Raw genomic sequence first — 19,378 nt, 5'->3', positions numbered from 1 at the left:
ATTCGGATGTATTTAGGAAGAGAGAATCCAGGAGAATCCTGCAACTATTTTTCGGTTTTAATCTTTTCTTTTAATCACTACAATCCTCTCTTATTTACATATATAGCCACTTTTTGTGCTTAATTTAAATGTCTGGCTGATAACCCCAATCTTCTGAAGCACAACTCACCCATATGCCCGGAGGACATCATGTTGACAATCTCTGGCGTTATTATCATGCCCGGCTCGTGTTTAATCTGGCTCGGATCAATCTCCATGACAGTGGCACCGCCGATGTCGGCGTGCGTCACGTGTCCCCCATGCTGGCCATGCACACCAGCTGCTGCGGCGGCTGCTGCCTGCTGTTGCTGCTGGTGGTGTTGCTGCTGCTGCTGCTGTTGCTGTTGCTGCTGCAACTGACTCTGGGCCAAGAGCTGCTGAGCATGAAGATGTTGCTGCTGTTGTTGATGCTGCTGTTGCTGATGCTGTTGGTGCTGCTGGTGGGCCTGGTGATGGGCATGTTGCTGTTGGGCCTGGCTAAGTGCATGGTGCTGGGCAGCCAGGTGCTTGGCCTCGATCACTTCGCTCTTGATATGCTGCACCAGATTCGAGTTGCTTTCATCGCCTGTATGGTGGTGCGATATCGAGTGCATGGGGGACTGATCGAGCCGATGGATCTGCTGAGCCAGATGATTGTCTATATCGAGCGGTTCGGTGGTATCTGCGTGGGAAACGAATGAAAGTAATGTTAGCTTGGAACTCTTCAAGGATTTCGACGGTAGATCCGCTGGCAACACTACCGATAACTCACTTGATAGATCGCGCGTGTCCGTGCTAGGGTTGCAGGACAGATCGACGTGCTCCGTGACGGTGACTGGGGTGGCAGATGGTGCTGGTGGCTCGGGTGTGAAGTCCAGGAATCCCATGGGCACGCCCAACAGGCCGCCGTTCTGCAGGCAATCCAGATTCGGGTGGAGAGAGAGATAGGAATGTCAGGTTAGCAAAGTAATATTCATTCGGGCCTGGGGAGATCCGATCTGGGATCGATCTCTGGCTAACTGAGAGATTTGCTGAGAATGCTAACTAAACCAAAACTAGCTAACCAACTTACCATGCCCATGCCTAAACTAGTCATATTTTTTGTATCTTTTCCGTCGCGCGCTACTACAATTTGTGTGACGATGGCTTGGCCGGTGGATGTCACGCCGCTCACGCCCGCTGCATTGTTCGAGGCGCTGGATGAATTGGACGCCGGCGAGGCCACCGAGTGCTCGGTCTTGCAGATCTTGTTCGGCTTATGTTCGTGCTCGTGATCGTGACTGTGATCGTGGCTGTGACCGTGTCCGTGCGGATGTCCTCCGTGCCCGTGCCCGTGTCCGTGGCTGTGTTCGTGCTCGTGGTCCTCGGCGTCTGAATCGTCTCCAGAACCCGAAACTGGTATGTAATTGCCGTCGGCCGTCTGCTGAAGGCTCACAATGGAATTCGGATTTTGGCCCTGGATGAGAATGGTCTGCGGGTGGTGGTGGTGCGCCGGCTGCGGTTGCTGCTGCGTTGAGCCGCTACTCGAGCCTCCAGAGCTTCCTGGTCCTCCGCCCGACGACAAATCCGGCGATTTGGAGCGCTTTAGTCGAGACTTGCGCGGCGTCGGCTGCAAACCGGATGGCGTCTGTGTAGCCTGCTGTCCGCCGGCTAAACTTCCGCTGCTGCCGCTGGCCGAGGAGCTCAGCAATTGCCCGGAAAGAGAAACACTTCCGCTGGACACTCCGTGTTGCGTGAGCAGGGCAGCGTTTATTTGCTGCTGCTGCTGTTGCTGCTGGGCATGCACCTGCTGTTGCTGGTGCTGCTCCTGCGCCTGCTGCTGTTGCTGCTGGTGGTGTTGCTGCTGCTGTTCCAAGGACGGCGACGGAGCTCCGGGAACTATGGTCGCGTTCACTATATTGCCAACGACCGCCTGCTGTATGTTCTCTGAAACTGTTATCGTTGCAGTGGCCGCGTCGTTCAGGTCATCCGCGTTCTCGGCGGTTTCGCAGAGTCCCTTGATCTTTAGCTGCTCGGCGGTGCGCAAGAGGCCCTGTAAAAAAAAAAAGAACAACAAATTAGTAACTTACTCAGGGTTAAATTTGGGAAATATTTAAAAAGGGGTTCAATTCTAAACAAACTGCGATATAATGTGTACTATATTCAATCTACTGTATGCACTCTATTTTCTATCGTATGATTAATGGATTATTGCCAAATATATGTGAAACAGAAATAGTCACGTTACAACCGAGTTCGCACAAGAAAAAGTTGTTTCGTAACCAATTCAAATTTGGATTCCCGCACTCATATAATATCGGATACAAAGGCTAGTTGCCCCGTTTCAAGGATATAATTGTATGCATCAACTCAGCATTTTCACCCAAGGCTGTTTGAAGAGTGCGAGAATGCGTTTCCCTTGGTAATTTACACACACTGAATATGGAATGCGGTGATTTGATTGAAAAATAGCCTATATCATCGGATAGTTGAAAGAGTTTCAAAGAGCCGCACCCATTCCGACAGCGAGACGCCCGGGGGAATACATATAACAGAGCTTAGGTGATGGAAATTTGTTTCCATTCGTTTTTTTTTTTTCCTTTTTCCATTTTGGGATGTTGTTGCCTTGGAGGCGTTGAAGGCGGAGGTGGAGGTGCCTCGTGTTTGTCCATGGAGCGCTGTGACAGTCATTATGGCGTCGCTTGTCTTGGCATGGTCGGTCACCAGTGTCCACAGCAGTGTCCGTTGCCCAACCCGTCCAACAACACTTTCGCCCAGCGCCCATCGCCCCTCGCCCATTGCCCTTCGCCAATTCCAGCGACAACGGCAACGACAACGCCCACATGGCCCAAAACCCTCTGGCCACCCTCATCTGCCAACCCCCTTCTGTTCCAAACCCAATCCGCTGCAGTTGGCAGTCGCCGCAGCAATTGGACAGACAAATATTTACTTCAGAAGTTTTTCTTTTAAGCAGTGCGCAAAAGCCCTCCCACACCCGCTTTCTTTCCATTTTTATACATATATTTTTTTCCATGCTTCGCATTTTAAATTAAAAATACGGAAAAAACACTACGGCTCACGCACACTCCGGCAGCGAAGAAAAAATTCTTATTACCGCCTTCTGCGAAGATGGAGCGGCGGCAGGAGGATGAAGCTGCGAGAAGGATTTGGGACGGAATGGGATGGCCATGGGTATGAGCATGGACATGGGCATGGGCATGGGATTGGGAATGGGAATGGGTATGGCTCCGGTGGCCCGAGGTCTCCTTGCGAAACAGAAAAGAAATTAAGGCAAAAATTGAGTAGGTTGAAATTTGTGTACCCGTTCTTTCGGTTCGCTCAAGCCGCAAAGAAATGCTGCCCACCACCCGGTTGGGTTGCTTCCTCCCCGCCATCGCCATCACCATCGTCGTCGTCCAGTTTGTGTGTTTTAAAAAAGCGAAAAAAATCTTTTCTTCTTCGACAGCAGAAAAAAAAAATAAGAATCACCAAGAATGGTGGATTGTGGAGCTGGGCGGGCGGAGGGGTTGAAGAATCCTTCGAATAAATGAAAGAATTTTTTCTGCTGTAGATGCAAATGGCAGGCGCCGGAAACGGAACTACAGGCCAAGAGGATGGGGGGTGCACCGTCGGAGGAAAGGATGCATGATTGCTCGGCTATATATGAGTGGGTGGGGGCGGCTGTGGTTGCGCTGCTCATCAACGCCATGAAGACTCTGCCCCCCCAATCCCCCCAAAACCACCCCTCCCCCTCCCCCACCACCAACCCATATTTATTTATTTAAAAAGAAAAAAGTACATAACAAATTTACGCAACTTCTTCACAGCGCTTTCTTGGACCTTTTTTTCCGTGTCCAGCGCACTTTATTAAAAACAACAAGTACAAAGGAAAAAGGGCTGAAGAAATTAAGAAGGAGCCAAAGAGTTCGGCTCAGAAAATTTAAATAAATTGCGGCAAGGGCAGGGCAAGGGTTGGATGGAAAAGGAAGGTGCGCGACGATGAGAAACCGAAGGCGACCCAATCACAATCCGCCTCCTTGGCACAATTTTTTTCGCTCCGTGCAGAATTTTCCTTGTTTTTAATTACGACAACGACAGAGCACAGAGCGCTCTAATGGCCGTGAGGGCACACCCGGACTTGGGACTCCGGACTGCGGACAACGGACAGCGGACAGCGGACTACGGACTTCTCCGGACTGTCCGGGTCTTATGTAAAGCAATACACAAACACACACAGAGAGAGAGACCCTGAAAAAAAGGCTGCGTGGCAAAGTCTTGGCAAGGAAGTTGAAGAAAAAAATTGGCATTGGGCAGGTATATATACGTATGTATCCAAGAACTGCTACCCCAAAAAAAAAAACAAAAAAGAGGCGGAAAAATCAAAGGAAGAGGAGCAAAGAAAAATCACTGCCCCTCGCCTGGTTTTGATAATCTCCCACTGCAAATTCCAATTAAAAACTCTTCATGTGCTAAAGTCAAATCAAAGAGATGGAGCTCAGAACAGGGCGGGCGATGGCCACATCCCTCCCATTTCTATTGAAATTCTAACGCAATTAGTGCATGAAAATAAAGCGCCAATGCTGCGTATGAGTGATATATAGCTTAAATGCTACAATGGCTAGTAGTTCAGCTCGGTTCGCTTCATCTCAGCTCAGCTCAGCTCGAGAACGAGGACGAGGATGAGGATGAGGAGCAGCACCAAGACCAGGACCACGACCAGTCAGGCATAATTGAAAAGCGAGACCGGCTGACAAGCAGAGTAACAAGCAGCACGTGGAGCAGCAACAAAAAAGTGGCATCAAATGGCTAGTGAACCAGCATCGCACAAAATGCAGGGAATGAATGAAATGCAAAAAAAATTGATCAAAGAGGCCAAATCTGTCTAAACCATAAACGAACAAGGTTCGATCCACATCAATGGCATAAATGCAAAGGAGAAGACGTTCTCAGAACGTTAATTACTAGGATGATACACAAATCCATCTTTTTACTTCTCATTCTAAAATAATTTAGAAGAATAAAATTTATGCAAAATGTAACCTTGAAAATTTCGTTTTTTCTCATTTATTTTAATTGTTTTATCCTTAATTTTTCTAAATTTTAGAACAAAGAAGTTAAGCAGGCATTTAAAATATGGATTAATATTTGCAAGATATATATAATTTTTTGGGTACTTCTACTTTGAATACTTCTACTTCTAGCATTTTTTTTTATTTTCTACATAATTATCCCCATTTTTCTTACATTTTCACTATTTTTCCTCGCAAAAAGAGCTACCTTCTTGAAGGGTTTCCCATTCACCCCCAAATTCATCAGCAATCTGGACGTCTTAAGCCCTTCCTACCGTTCGACATTGGGTACAGTCCCATCCAGCGGTTCTAGTTAACAATCCCGAGCCCCAGGAAAAATCGATAATAACTAATGTAACTAAATACAATTAAAAGCACGACCGAAAAAAAAATTACACATACACATAGAAGGGGAAAATCGCGGGCATTTTCATGCAGAGACAAATGAGCGGAAGAAGGAGCAAAAACAACAGCAGCCGAGGCTAGAAAAAAAAAGTCGGAAAATGCGCTTACTTACAGCCCAGTTGGCAAATGGGCAACCCAGGATGCTGCCCACCATACCCAACCCCGCATCATTTCCACACCCCGTGGACCGCTTTTCCTGGTTTTCCGCGGACTATCAAAGACAATGGCGGGCCCATTCAAGGGTTTAGAATTTCACCATTTGCATTTTTTTCCCTCGACTCCCAAATGCCCCCTCTCCTCCTCATCCTTCCATCCGATTTTGCTGTTCAGTAATTTCATTTCATTTACCATTTTTTTTTTCTAGCCGCTCCTATCATCCTTATCTTCGACTTGATTATTTTTTTCAAACATTTCCTTATGGTTGCATGCATTTGTCATTGAAGTTTGGGGAGTCGAATTCACAGCTTGATTAAATGCCCATTGAAGATGAATGGGAAATTACAAGGAAAAAAGCATCGATATTGTAGCTGAAACTGAAGTACATGTCACAATTTGTCTATATCCTGAGTTCCGCCCACCCAAGGGCTGAAGTTTTTCCACCAGAGAGCAGCAAAATAATTGCATGCAAATGAGCCACTGACGTGCCGCATGAAAATCTCCGTTATTATCCCATAAGTAAGAGGGTGTGCAGGAAAAACTTCTGGGGGGGAAAAGCCATGGTACTACACAGGGAAACATCCATTGATTTGCATTTTAACACATTTCCAATGAAAACTCCATGTTGGCCACAGCAATGAGGATTAGTTATTTAAAAGTGGAATGAAAAATAGAGAAGAAATTCAATTTGTAAATAGTTTTAAACGGAAATTATTAGCAAAATAACTTACTAATTATAATTCAACACCAGCATTTTATTTGACAAAATAGCTAATTTTTGTAATTAACATAATTAGCAATAAATCTTGCGCTTCTGCCCAATAAATTACTCAACCCACTGATTAACCCTTATTTTATATACCCAAAAAAAGACGAGACATAATAAATTCAGTGAACCACAAATCAATTTCGATCTTGCGACCCCGCTGATTACCCTTTTGGCATTTTACTTTGAACCCAGCAGCTACTAGTAGCATAGAAACAAGTCAACAGTGGGCACTCACTAACGAGGAATTTCTGATTGAGAGTCGTGGCCTCGAGTTGCCAGTTTCGACAACGTTCGATGATATTTACCTGCAACGAGACGAAAGAAAAGAGAAAATTTGCAAATTAGTTGAAATGCATAATTAGGTTGCTTAAAATGTAAAACTTTGTATTTAGCCAAGGCAGATGGCAGATGAGGTAGCGAAAAATAAGAAATTAATAATATTTTTCAAGAATAACCGCGTGGGGGGGGTGAATTCCAGCTGCTGATGAAGAAGACAAGGAAGGGGAAACTTTTCGAAAGCGGAACCAAACCAGTTGCTCCGATGGCTGAGTTTTGCTTGATCATCAATAAGAAAAGGCAAAATGGAGTCGAACGAAACCATCGCAACGTTAACAGCGCCGACTAATTGCCCAGTTAGCGATAGATATATACACATATAGATATAGATACAAAGTATAATATATATAAGTATATATAAGCTGGCAATTGGGTGCACATTGCAGAAAATTGTAGTTGAGAAATTGCTAAAAACCTAAACCGGAAAGATTCTCCAAATTGTTGTGTGTATTATAGTGGTAATAATTTAAAATATAAAGCAAAAGCATGCTGAAAATTAGCTCGTGCTCATTAAAATGAAATATCGTCTAGAATTCAGTTTACATTTCTTTTAATTGTGAAGAACGAACTTCATTCAGAGAAAATCCCGAAGATGGGCGCAAATAAAAGCAAATTGGTAAGCAAGTAAATTGCAAAATTGCTGATTGAGATACACACACACACACACACACCATCAAATCCAAAGGTGTTCGAAAGAAAAGGAAGGCAAAAAGTATATGTACATATATATATTTGTATGTATAAAGAAAAAGAGCAACAAAATCAAATATTCGCTAGCTGCAAAAGTTTATTGAACTTTTTCGACGTTTCGCTCGACTCTTATTATGGCTCCATTATACTGTTGTTGTTGGTGTTGTTTTTGTTGCCCGACTTGGGTAAGGTGTACGCCAAAGTTATAAAATCGGCAAACAACAACAGCAAACATAAGCAACGCATATTAATGAGTTTTGCATGCGACGCGACTTTGGCTTTTCTCTTAATGGTATGTGTGCGCGTGCGGAAGGCATTTTCGTAGCCAATTAACAGAGGTAACAGAAAGAAATTGCCCATTGAAAATTAGACACAAAGAAAACTTCAAATTAAGCGCATTTCATTTAATTTTCATTTTACAACACTAGCGAACACGTTGACTTAATTCTTAATTAGCTATACAGAAACACCCAAAAAATTACCAAAAAATACCAATAGGTATACAAATTTAAGTATTTTTTGTTTGTAATATAATAATAGTTTAATTAATTTAGTTAATTTATTTTGTATATTTTAACAACAAAATCTAAAGTGGATCCATAATGACTTAAAAACTTTTAAAGCAAAGCTTAAATAGAAAATTAAGTAACTAAACGATCTTCAATTATAAAAACTATTTCCAATTTTTGAGATTGCTCTGCAAAAAAATCTAAAAGAGCGAGAAAAACTGCGGCAAGATTGGAAATTAAGCCGGAAAAGTGTTTAAAAACCTTTAAAAGCTCAGCTAGCAGAGGGAAAACCAGTCACTAAACGACCTTCAATCATAAAAAGAAAAGCAGACAAACCTTGAAAAGTGCCATAAAAATCAAATAAAACAAATGCGAGTGAGAACAAACTGAATGAAAAAGGGGGAAAATGCAATTTTAGGTTTAACCCCTCTTGCAGACACACACACACTCACACGCAAACAAGCGCACACATACGCTTCGCGTAATAAAAAGCGTGAAAATGTATGAATGAACGTCTAGCCCTCTCTTTCGCTCCCATTTCCCCAACATCACTCCATCTCACTCACGCCCAATGTGTGTGCTTAACTTTTGATATTGAAATGGAGGAATATAAGGCAGAAAAGGAGGGGAAAAACAAAATAAACAAAAAATAACATAAATTGATAGACTCAGAACGAAAAGGGGGAAAGGCAAAGTGAATGCTAAATTTCACGAGCAAAACAGAGGAGCAGAGTAACAAAAAATAATCATAAAAATACTTAACACACACACACACACAACCAGTCGAGGGCATAGAAGAAAAAGATGAAGGAGGCAAATAAAAGAGAACAAAAAACGAAAAAAAAACAAAAGTAAAAGTTGAATTTTTCCAAAGAAACTGCAGAGCAAAACAGAGAATTACGCGAAAAATAATAATAATAAAAATACCAAAGCGAAAAGGAGAGACGCCAAGGCAGACACAAAAGCAAATAACGTGTGGGAGAGTAGAGTCAGTAAGTAAGTATGTGTGTGTGTGGGGATGGTTTACTGGAGGGGGTGGAGGGGGGGCTGCCTCTATGGGTTGGGGCGGCAAGGTGTGACGCAAGTACGCGTCAGACAAACAGACGCAGCAGCAGCATTTTTATAGCCCTGTCTACGCGAAAAATGAGAAAAGGAAAAAAAAACCGGGCGAGGAAGTGGAAAATATAGAAAAACGTGGCACAATAAGACGCCGTCGTCTCAGACGGGAAAATCGCAGCCATGTGGGGAGGAGAAAGCCCCCACCCACACACAGCATTCCGAATAGGACGAAGAATCGAGGGGTTTCCCCAAGCTTGAATAACATGTGAGCTGTCGAAATGGGTATCCTTCTCCAGGAAACCGAAGTGTATCTACAGCAAAGTAGCAAAAAGAGTAACATTGTATGATATAATAGCTACTCTAGAGGATTAGCACATTCGAACACAAATGATATGGTTTATTATTTGAAATGTAAGTTCCAAAATTAATTAGATATATCAACTCAATATATTCATATGATATAAATCAGGACAAGAAGTAAAATACCTCGAGCAAGGGTCCTCCTCCCAGAAGAAGTTGCACAAGTGTCAAGGATCTACTGAACACACCCAATCTCCAACACTAAAGAATCAAGTGGATGGGCCAAGCGAAAGAGAGGGTTGTATGCTTGGCGAAAGAGAGGGCAGTATGCTTAGCGACAGAGACAGCAGTAAGCACGTTAAGCAGCTGTTAAGCGGACACCGGCAGCTGCTAGCATATGCACTTTGTGCTTTAGCATCTCTCGGTGTGGGAGACAAAACGGCTCAAAAATCAGGTGGAATAACGGAACCACTCTCGACTGGCAGCCCCCAAAAAATAAACGTTTATCGGCTTTACACCACAAAGTCAACGATGGGTATACACATTTGGGGGATATCTGTCTCGCGAAATCGGCAGACAGGAAGCTCCAAATCGAGGACAGATGGAGCAACCCCAACAGCTGGCATTGAAATAAGAATATTTACGGATAACACAAATATTGCAGTGGAAATTGCATTTACACTCTTGATTTCATATCTTCATATCTTATCTTGTTCTTAAGAGTTTAAAATGTTAAATTTTCTGAATTCTATTGAAATCTCTTCCCAAGGTCTGGTGACACCACCCAAAATAAACCCAATCACAAGTAAACTAACCCGGCAAAGTGCAGAATTATCCAGAAACAAATCGGCAAACGACGAACAATAGCCCAGGGATAATGAGAGGAGCAGACAAGCGAACCGAACAGGAAGTGTCGGTCATTTGGTCAGAAAAAGGCATATTTATTGGTTGGATAGCGGGGAAATAAGGCTTGCAGCTGAAATTGAAAACTTATAAAATCGAATCCAAGCGAACCTAAACTGAAATTGAACTCGTACTCGTATCTCAGGGGGGACAAAAAGGCAATGAGCAGCCATCTGGGATGGGATGGCATGGAATTGGGGACTGCGGATTGCGGATTGCGATGTCAGATAGGTTCCACCTTCTGGCTGACTCACACACATGTGTGTGTGTGTGTGTGTAGACCCCATATACCGATATACTGGTGAGACCAAATACAAATACAAATCGTGAGGCTTAATATGCATGGCTGGATAAATTGCTGGCTGCCCCGAGTCGTCGCCAACGTTGCTTCTGCTGATTGAAGGCAGTCGGCGAGAGCTCAGCTCAACTGAACTCTGAAAAAAAAAAAGCAGAAAAAAGCTGAGGCGGGAAAGGAAGAACAGTGGGTCGCTGGGCGGTAGGGATTCAAAGGGGGGGTCCGTTATTGAACACAACATGCCATTGGGGCGGCTTCAGACGACGACGACGACGACGGAGGAGACCACGACCACGACGATGACGATGACGGCGACGGTGACGACGACGCTGGCAGTCAGTCACTCAGCGAGTCTGCTTGATTGGACTTGGACGGACCTCGAAACGTGCCGATTCCCAGCTTGGATATATGCACCCTAGGGTGGTCCGCGATGCAGGCCAATACTTGGGATGCCTTTGCAGTTACGAAGCCAAAGCCGATCGCCTTTGAGGAACTACACAGAATGTTGAAGGTTCTCATTAAAATACCCAAATGTCTCTTTTTAGGTTTTATATGAAAATGTATTGGGTTGTATGGATTACATAATAAAAAAAAGGTTATTAGAAGAAGTTAAGTAATTTTCAAATATATTACTCATATATATATTACTTTGTTACTGAGTTACATAAAGAACTTCAATTTCACTATTAAGATGTTTATTCTTAAATGCAATGAATTTTTTTTTTTTATATTACATTAATTTGTAAATATTATTGACAGGTCCACCCTAGTGCTGAAAACATATATTTGTATGTATGCTACATGGGGCCATCGTTTTGTTTGTGGCTTCTCTCGGGCAAAGGTTTCGCCAGCCCTTACAAACACAACCATACACTCCACACACACACACACACGCTCACTACACACACACCAGCACACACACTCGCTGTGAAAATACACGGTTAATTTGCCATTTTTATGGTTTCATGCCTTTGGCCTGGACAGTCTAAACAGAAACAGAAACAGAACTACATAGTATACATATGTATGTGTATGTATTTAATCCCGCAACTCAGCTCAAAGAAATTTCATAAAGCAAACTTGATACAGATTATGCATACGGAGACATACATACTATATATACAGATAGAAAGATATTTACATATACGTATATATATCCCGACGGTCGGCTGTTTATGCACAAATCAAAAACTTCGCCCTCTTCAGACGCAGGAATGGAATGGAAAAAAATTACCAAAAATTTCAATTTCAAAACCCAAAGCCCAAAGCCCAAGCTCAATCTGAAGTTATCCCCTGGGCAGCCAGGGATGTCTGTATGTACATGTGTATGTATGATGTACATATGTCTGTATGCAAAACTTGGGAGGAAAAAAACTCGGGATGACGAAAGCCAAAAGAAGAAGCCTCAGTCAGCACACAAAAATCATCATTTATGCAGATTTCAAGGCAGTGATAGCGACAGTTTTTAGAGTGTGTGCGGCCTTTTTTTTTTGTTGGATTTGCGATACGTTTCATATCTATGTGGGTATGTTTATGTAGGAAGAAGAACACCCAGCTCCAAAGTTCATAATACGTATGGTGGAAAGTATGTGCGCTGACCATACAGTGCGTTTCAGCGGCGTAAGATTGTAATAAGTCAAAAAACACCAAAAACGACATGTAAATAAATGCATTATTGGCAAAAAGATGTATAAATTAATCTCAAATATTTCAAATTTTTTGGCTTCATAATGGATATGAAAGTAAAATATACTTTTTAGTTATTCGATTTTCAAACGCACTGTATCCAAAGTGAGATATGCATAAAATGTGAAAAATAAAGCATAAATAACTGGACGTTATCAGAGTCGGAAAAAAACTTCCACTCGAAACTCTGCTACACCCCCAACCCCTCAACATACCGCCCTTTTTTTTAGCATTTTGCAATGCAAATTTGTATTTTTTTTTTATAACGAAACACATGCATAAATACATAAACAAGCACAGACATACATATCAATTTAAAGCCCTCTTTCGGCAAAACTTTCTTTCTCGGGTGTTTTTTTTGAAAGTAAAATAAAAATAAAAGTGATTGGAAGTTTTTCGGGCTGATTTTACAAAGCGATAATAGCGCAGCCAATGAAATATTTATGCATTTCATACATGTGGTATATCATCATATATACATATAGAGAGCAAGTCTGCTCTTTTGGTCTTCCGATAAATTCGTTGGCAACTTATTCGCCTATCGCTTTAGCAAAGTTTCTCACAAGACAACTGCAATTTGAGCCCCCAAAAAAAAAACGAATAATAGGAAACTTTGTGGCCAGCATGAGAACAAACCAAGTACTAAACGAAATCAAACCAAACCGAAACGAAAAAAAAAGAATCTAAGGTGGCGAGCGAACCCTATAATCGAAATCGATTTCGCAATGAGGTATACAATATATATCTATGTATAAATATATATATACACATGTTTATATGTAGGGGAAGCGACACCTACAAAGGGGCTATCACCCCACCCACCCCCTCGGATCCCAAGACCGTTGAAATGGCACCTCAGCAGCGAAGACGATTTGCCAAATTTGCTACTTACAAACTGATGGCAATGTCGTGATGGGTATTCTCTGTATTTTCCGTTCGAGCTTCTATGTGTGTGTGTGTGTGTGTGTTTGCATGTCTTTGTTAGTAAATTATGTTAATTGTATTCTTCTTCGACTGTCACCGTATCAAACTGCCAGGCAGCCCAGCCAACTCGGGCCCATCAGTCCCACCAGTGCCAGTAACCAGTACGAGCTCCACTCTGGATCCCAATCCCAGACAAAAAAAAAACAATAAAATCAGCCAAAATATTGGCAAGCCGAAATTGGAATACACTTGGGGGTGTTCAACCAGTTAATCCATTCATCTTTTAATGCCAAGGGAGTTGAGGTTACAAATTAAGAGGCAGGAAATGTGGGAGAACTCAGCTCTGGTTGCCCTTCTCAATTGCATTAGTTGCATAGGTTAAAATTAGTAACAATTTTAAACATTTCTCTATACATAATGTTTATTTTGTCTTCTGTTATTCCATTTTCACAAGAGTACATACCCAGAGTTTGCTTTTTAAATATATATCAAATCCAATATAACTTTACCAACGATCCAAAACCTTTTAACCCGAAATCAGCGAGGGTATACAATTAAATTGGGCAACAAACGTACGCTCTTTTCTTACATACAGAATATATCCGTGTGTATTTGTGGGTACCCCAAATATAAGGTTATGTACAGTACAAAATCTTTATCTGTATCGTACATACCTATACGTACATACAATATACATACATGCACATGCGGATCGAAATAAAACAAATTGAAATTCATTTCGTGTGCGAAACGGTGCAGAGGGGGAGGGGGTGTACAGCAGGGGGGAAACGCGGCAGCAGGAGCAAAAGTCATCCACTTGGGCCATTTGGCACACCAAATCATTTTCGGTGCCCACAAGAGATATATTTTTAAAAAGATCAAAAACCGAAGAAAAAAAAGCGCACAGCACGCAGACATCCGTTTTCGAAAACCATTTTTCAAGTTCCTAACCAAAACGAAAGAATTGATATTATACCCACTTGTGCAAGATTTTTCAATAAAGCTCTAACAAGCTGAGCGGAAGCATTTTGTGTGAGAAACAAAAGACTAAAAAAATAAAAAAAAAAAATAAAAACGTGCGAACCAAACTTACAAACAAGAAAATGCCGGCTCAAGTCGGACATGAGCTGAGAAACTTAATTTTTGGCTGACTGACGATTGGTGAGACAAGAAACTGGTTTCCAATTGCCGGCAAGAAACCAACCGTGGGCCAAACGGGGAGAGGGGGGAGGTGCAGGGCGGCACGCATGACTTCAGCAGCAAACCACAAAAATACGAGAAAAATACGAGAAAGAAATACTTTGACGCGCCGTTTTCCCAGCTGTTTGTTGACCTCAAAGAGCCCAAGTCAAAGCCAAAGCCAAAGCCAAAGCCAAAGCCTGAAGCCTGAAGCTCTAGCTAAAGCCAAAGTCGGGCCAAGTCATGGTTATGGCCAGGCCAAGTCGGACCGGGCCATAAAAGAAGAGCAGGCCGAGCACAGTCGAGTTAATAATAGGCAGCCAGCCAGCAAAGTAAGTAAGCCCAACTTGAAGGCGAAGCGGGCCGAAGAATCAGCAGAAGACGCCAGCAGCAAGAGGAGCAGAACGATACTGGTTCTTCAAAGGGGCTCTAATGCGGGCAGAAAGAGACGGTTGAATTGGGAGTGAAAGAGAGCGCAGCTAAGTGTTGGCTTACATGGGGTTTTCTAAAAGATAGAAACCAAACTACGCTTTCAATATTTCTTCAATTTAACGCAATTAGCTTTATAAGTAAATATTACTATCCAATTGGAATTTGGGTTAAATGCATATAAACAAGAATGCATTTAAATTACTTTTTAACTTTGTTTAGAAATATATCCTTACACTATGAATGGGTGTATTTGTCAAATAATTTTAAAGAACTAGATCCGGTTTGCTTAAGCTAGTAAATAAACAAATTGAAGTTAGGCAATTTTAATCGAGTTTCAGTTGGCATTGCTGTTTTAACCACTAGTTTATTTTCCCGTATCCGGCGAAGCGGCAAAGCACACTCATTTTATAGCGTTTGTTGTTTAATTCTTTGGGCCACAATTGAGTAATCAAGCGTAAAGTCGGAGTGAATGAACACATAAGAGCGCAAAAGCGAGAAGCAAATTGGCTACAAAGGATTTCCCCAAGAAGAAGAAGAAGCAGAAGATGGCGCCAAAGGGGAGAGGGGGAGAGGAATGCGAAGAAAGCGAACCAAACGGGAAAGGAAACCCGGCAAAGCAGCAGCGGCAAGTGTCAAAAACGAGATGAAAAGCGGCAAAAGTGACGACACAAAAACCTATAAAGACCAAGAAACGGCGCAAAAGCAGCAACAAAATATAAGACAAATCTTCAAGGACGTATGCCAAGGTAAACAGACACACATATGTAAGCCAAAGAAGGAGAGGAAGCAGAGGAGGAGGAAGACGATGGCGGGGGAGAGTGGCGGGGCACAAAAAATAAGTAAAAGTAGAAGAAGCAAGACGGCAAAAGAAAACGCGACCTGTTTGATGGCAACACACACACACACACACACAAACGCGCTGAAAAGGAGATGTGAAAAGCAAGTGTAGGAAAAACTCGTTTCCAAAACGAAAAGGGTGGGGGAAAATCCCCAACAATCAGGAATAACTCGAGTAACAAAATGTAGGTAAGTTTTATAGCGTCGTCCGCTTCGTTTTCTTCTTCTTAACGAAAGGAGTAAGTGTGTGTGTGGAATGGTGAGGGAGGAAGGGGGGAACATAAAATTTAATCAAAAGGCAAACATTTGAAAATGTGCCAAAGAAGGAGGCAAGCCAAAGGAGAAGAAGAAGACGACGTGCGCGTAATGTGCAGTAAAAGCCAGTTTGATAACGGTCTACTTAGCCCCCTGCCCCTCTTAACTTGTCGTCCCTGTCTAACCCGCTCATGTGAGTGTTTGTATGTGTGTGTGTGTGTGTGCAATGTCTAGCCTAGATTTACGGACATAAATTATGCAAGAAATGGAGCAGACAGCGAAAAGGAGAAGAAAAAGGAAGAGCGCAGCCAGTGGAAAAAGGAAGAACCAAAGCAGCAGACTGACAAAGTCAAAGACAAGGTCAAGGTCTCTATTTCGCTCACTCCCCATCCCTCTTTCTCACTCCCTCTCTCTATCTATCTCTCTCTCGTTATTTCTTTTTCTGTTTAAGCCAAAAGAGATAATAATAATAACAAGGAGCAGAGGGCCAAATAAGAAAACGTGTTCCATTAAACAGGTTCTTCTTCGTTGGCCAAATCTAATGGTCTCAGGTTGCCGCCGCGAAAGGGAAAATTTGATGTTCTACCTGCTTTGCTACCTGTTGCATTCGGTAAAAAAATAATAACTAAGAGTCACTTCAGAGGAACACAAAAGACTGACCAACAACCCTCTTATAACTATCCAAAACTGAACCCTCGAATACACCTGCACATAAGAAGATTGTAAAGTCAATGAGCTCAATTATTTTGAGTCACCCCAAGCTATTTATAGCTATAAGAAGGTGATGTAATTAGGAAAGTACATCTACCGAAAAATATTATAAAATGGAAAAGAGTTTGAAACCATAAAAACCGAATCTCACAGTTAAAGAGAGTTGCAGCAATAAAAGAAAGTACATACTGCATTTAAATATAAAATAATAGTTTTAAAGTTATTCAAATCTAGATTGGATTTCTAGATTGGTTTTATTGATATCTCAAAGAATACCATATATAATGACATATGGAGAATCTATTAAATTGAGTTCGTTGGCAACTCCAACACACATGGTTGTATAATTTCTTTATTAGAAAAGATCCAACTCCCTTCTCCAAGAAGCCACAAAAATGAAAAATAATTCTTAATTGTCATGGGAGCGTAGCACAAAACGTTCTCTTTCTAATTCACTTCCCGCTTTTTGAGGTTTTCGGTTCGGGTTTGAAATTTTTTTTTTTTTTTTTTTTTGGTAATTAATTCTACGCACTTGCGCAACAATGTCGCCGTGTTCGCTATAATTTCCAACCGAGTCCACGCACTGGATTTTCAAGGTCTAATGAGTTTGTTGCCACCGAGCGAGAAACCATTGGCTATAATGAGCCTGGCCGAAGAAAAATTATAATCATCATAGAAATAAATGATTAAATTGCCCTGCCAACAGTGCGTTTCATGAATATAAGGTGAAATATGTGATTCTTGAAGTGCGTAAATTGAGCAAACCAACGATTATGTGAGAACTAATTTTATTTTATACAATAATACTTAGACAACATTCGTAATTAATTCACTTAAGTATCTGCATTCGATCAGGTTTACAAGCTCTATAAATCTGATTGCCAAACATTTTTCAATTATTTGGCAACCCTTAATCTTAAGAGTCTCTTCGCTAATGTGACGCACTGTAAACATAATCTTTCGTGGTTCATTATTATAATTGTAGTCGGTGCTTTCAGGCCTAAAGCTTGGAACAACCAACTTCTTGGCGATCTAAACCAAATGCGAAGGGGAGGGGAAAGGAGGTTTTCCATCCGGCCAAAACTTGAGTTCAAGGTTTCAGTTTGATAAAATTTCGAAGAAACTCGGCTTTAAGTATTTGGCAAGTTTCTGCGGAGATTGATTTGTTCGTATACATATGTATATGCTTTTCGTTTATAATTTTTGCAAGCTCTTTGTGATTAATTAGTGTTAATTACAATGTCGTCCAGGCGAGCATTTCGTAAGGCTTGCTTAAAACCTTATACAATCTCTCCCATCCGAAGCGAACGAAATCAACGAAAATCGAAAATTGTAAAACGATTACATAAGCCTTTTAATATGAATGAATTCGGGGACTGAGTCTGAGCTTCGTTTTTCGTTTTTATTTGAGTTTTATTTAATACTTTCATTGGTTTATGGCTGCGAGATGAGCTCACTTTTGCTTCGAGGCAAGACGAAAAAAATATGAATATTGAAATATAATATAGGGGCAGTTCGCCGCTTTGGGTGTCATCATTAAGTTTTCTTGGTCTACAAAGTTCTTTGAACTGAATTGCTTAATGGTTGGTGGACAAGTGAAAAAGGTTTTGAAATTCTGGTTGTGGAAAATGAATACGAGACACAAAGGAAAACCAACCTATCATAGAAGAAATTCTTTCGTTATGTGCAAAGCAATTAATACTCACAGAATGATAGGAACACTTTTATAAATCCCCTCGTGTAATTAGCTTTCTAAGATTCGAAATGGCTAAATCAATCACTTCAACTGGACAACAACAAAGTGGCCAACATATTAAACTGAAAGATACAGTGGCATTACAAGAGCAGCATCTGTGGCAGAAGTGGCAGCAGCAGCAATTGCTGCTGCAGACCCCATTGAGAAATAGAATGTGAACACATAACATAAGTGCGTGCGGGGCACACACCCGGGGATATATGTATATATATATACACATATATCTGCACTCGATTTCTTAATTGAATTTGGTCTAAAGCACTAAGCCAAGCAGAAACCGAGGCACGAACAAACAAGACAGAAACGCATTAGGGGAGATGATGCTGGCGACTTTGCACTAATAAGTTTATTATAAAACAATAATTGCAAACCGAACTGAGGCGGAGGGAGGAAGTAAGTAAAAATAACGAGAAAGTCGCTGCTGCACGCTGATTAGCTTTGTGGCTACCGCCGACTTGAGCCCCGACTTTGGCTGGATGCTGCTGTATCTATATATATCTGTATATCTATGGCTCTTGCTGCACCCGTGAATGGATGCTGATTAGGCATCAGCAGTAGCAGTGGCAGCAAAGCGAAACCGAAATCAAGCCAAGCACGTACACCGAAGTGTTAATTGCAAATGTACCAAGAAGTAACATTGGGGTTGGAGCCCCCGAGTTGCAGTGAAGTTGCAGAGGTGCCAATACATTGGATATGTGGCACATATTACGCTGGGGCTACTAAATACAGTGAACGATTGCTTAGACGGACAGTCGATAGACTTTGATTATAGAATTTGTCCGCACAGGAATTGTCCGTATAATATATGTCAGGAAAAGATTTGTGCGCAAAACGCTTATCCATGGATTAAATGATTTCTTTCTCCAATAGTTCCAATAAAACCTCTTTTTAATTTTTAATCTTGCATAATTTTACTGCCCGCCTTATCTGTCCGCTCAAGAGAACTGTCCGCTTAAGTGATCAGTCAGCCAGAACACCATCCACCACGTATTGGATGTCGGAGGTCACAAGCGCATGCGCAACTTGAGTTTTCATCTGGTTACATAGGAACGGCTTTTGTCCATAAATCGATGATCGGCAATTGGATTATAGTAGAGGATTGATGGTCAG

The 19,378-nt window shown here is 41.8% G+C and overlaps 1 protein-coding gene across 3 annotated transcripts in view; it reads right to left on the bottom strand.

Moving 5' to 3' along the window:
* LOC6733889 (myb-like protein Q) overlaps positions 1–19,378 on the bottom strand; it is a 50,822-nt gene that overhangs the window by 4,890 nt on the left and 26,554 nt on the right. For all 3 annotated transcript variants that reach the window (XM_039291877.2, XM_039291879.2, XM_044922566.1), the window contains exons 4-6: positions 1,091–2,050; positions 791–929; positions 170–700 (exon numbers count right to left, since the gene is read on the bottom strand). In XM_039291877.2, the coding sequence (XP_039147811.1) occupies positions 170–700; positions 791–929; positions 1,091–2,050 (1,630 nt within the window). The remainder of the gene's footprint in view (positions 1–169; positions 701–790; positions 930–1,090; positions 2,051–19,378) is intronic.

The sequence above is a fragment of the Drosophila simulans genome, chromosome 2R (assembly GCF_016746395.2).
Source record: "Drosophila simulans strain w501 chromosome 2R, Prin_Dsim_3.1, whole genome shotgun sequence".
NCBI lineage: Eukaryota > Metazoa > Arthropoda > Insecta > Diptera > Drosophilidae > Drosophila > Drosophila simulans.
The sequence above is the reverse complement of the archived record's forward strand: the minus strand, read 5'-3'. Positions and strand labels throughout refer to the sequence as shown.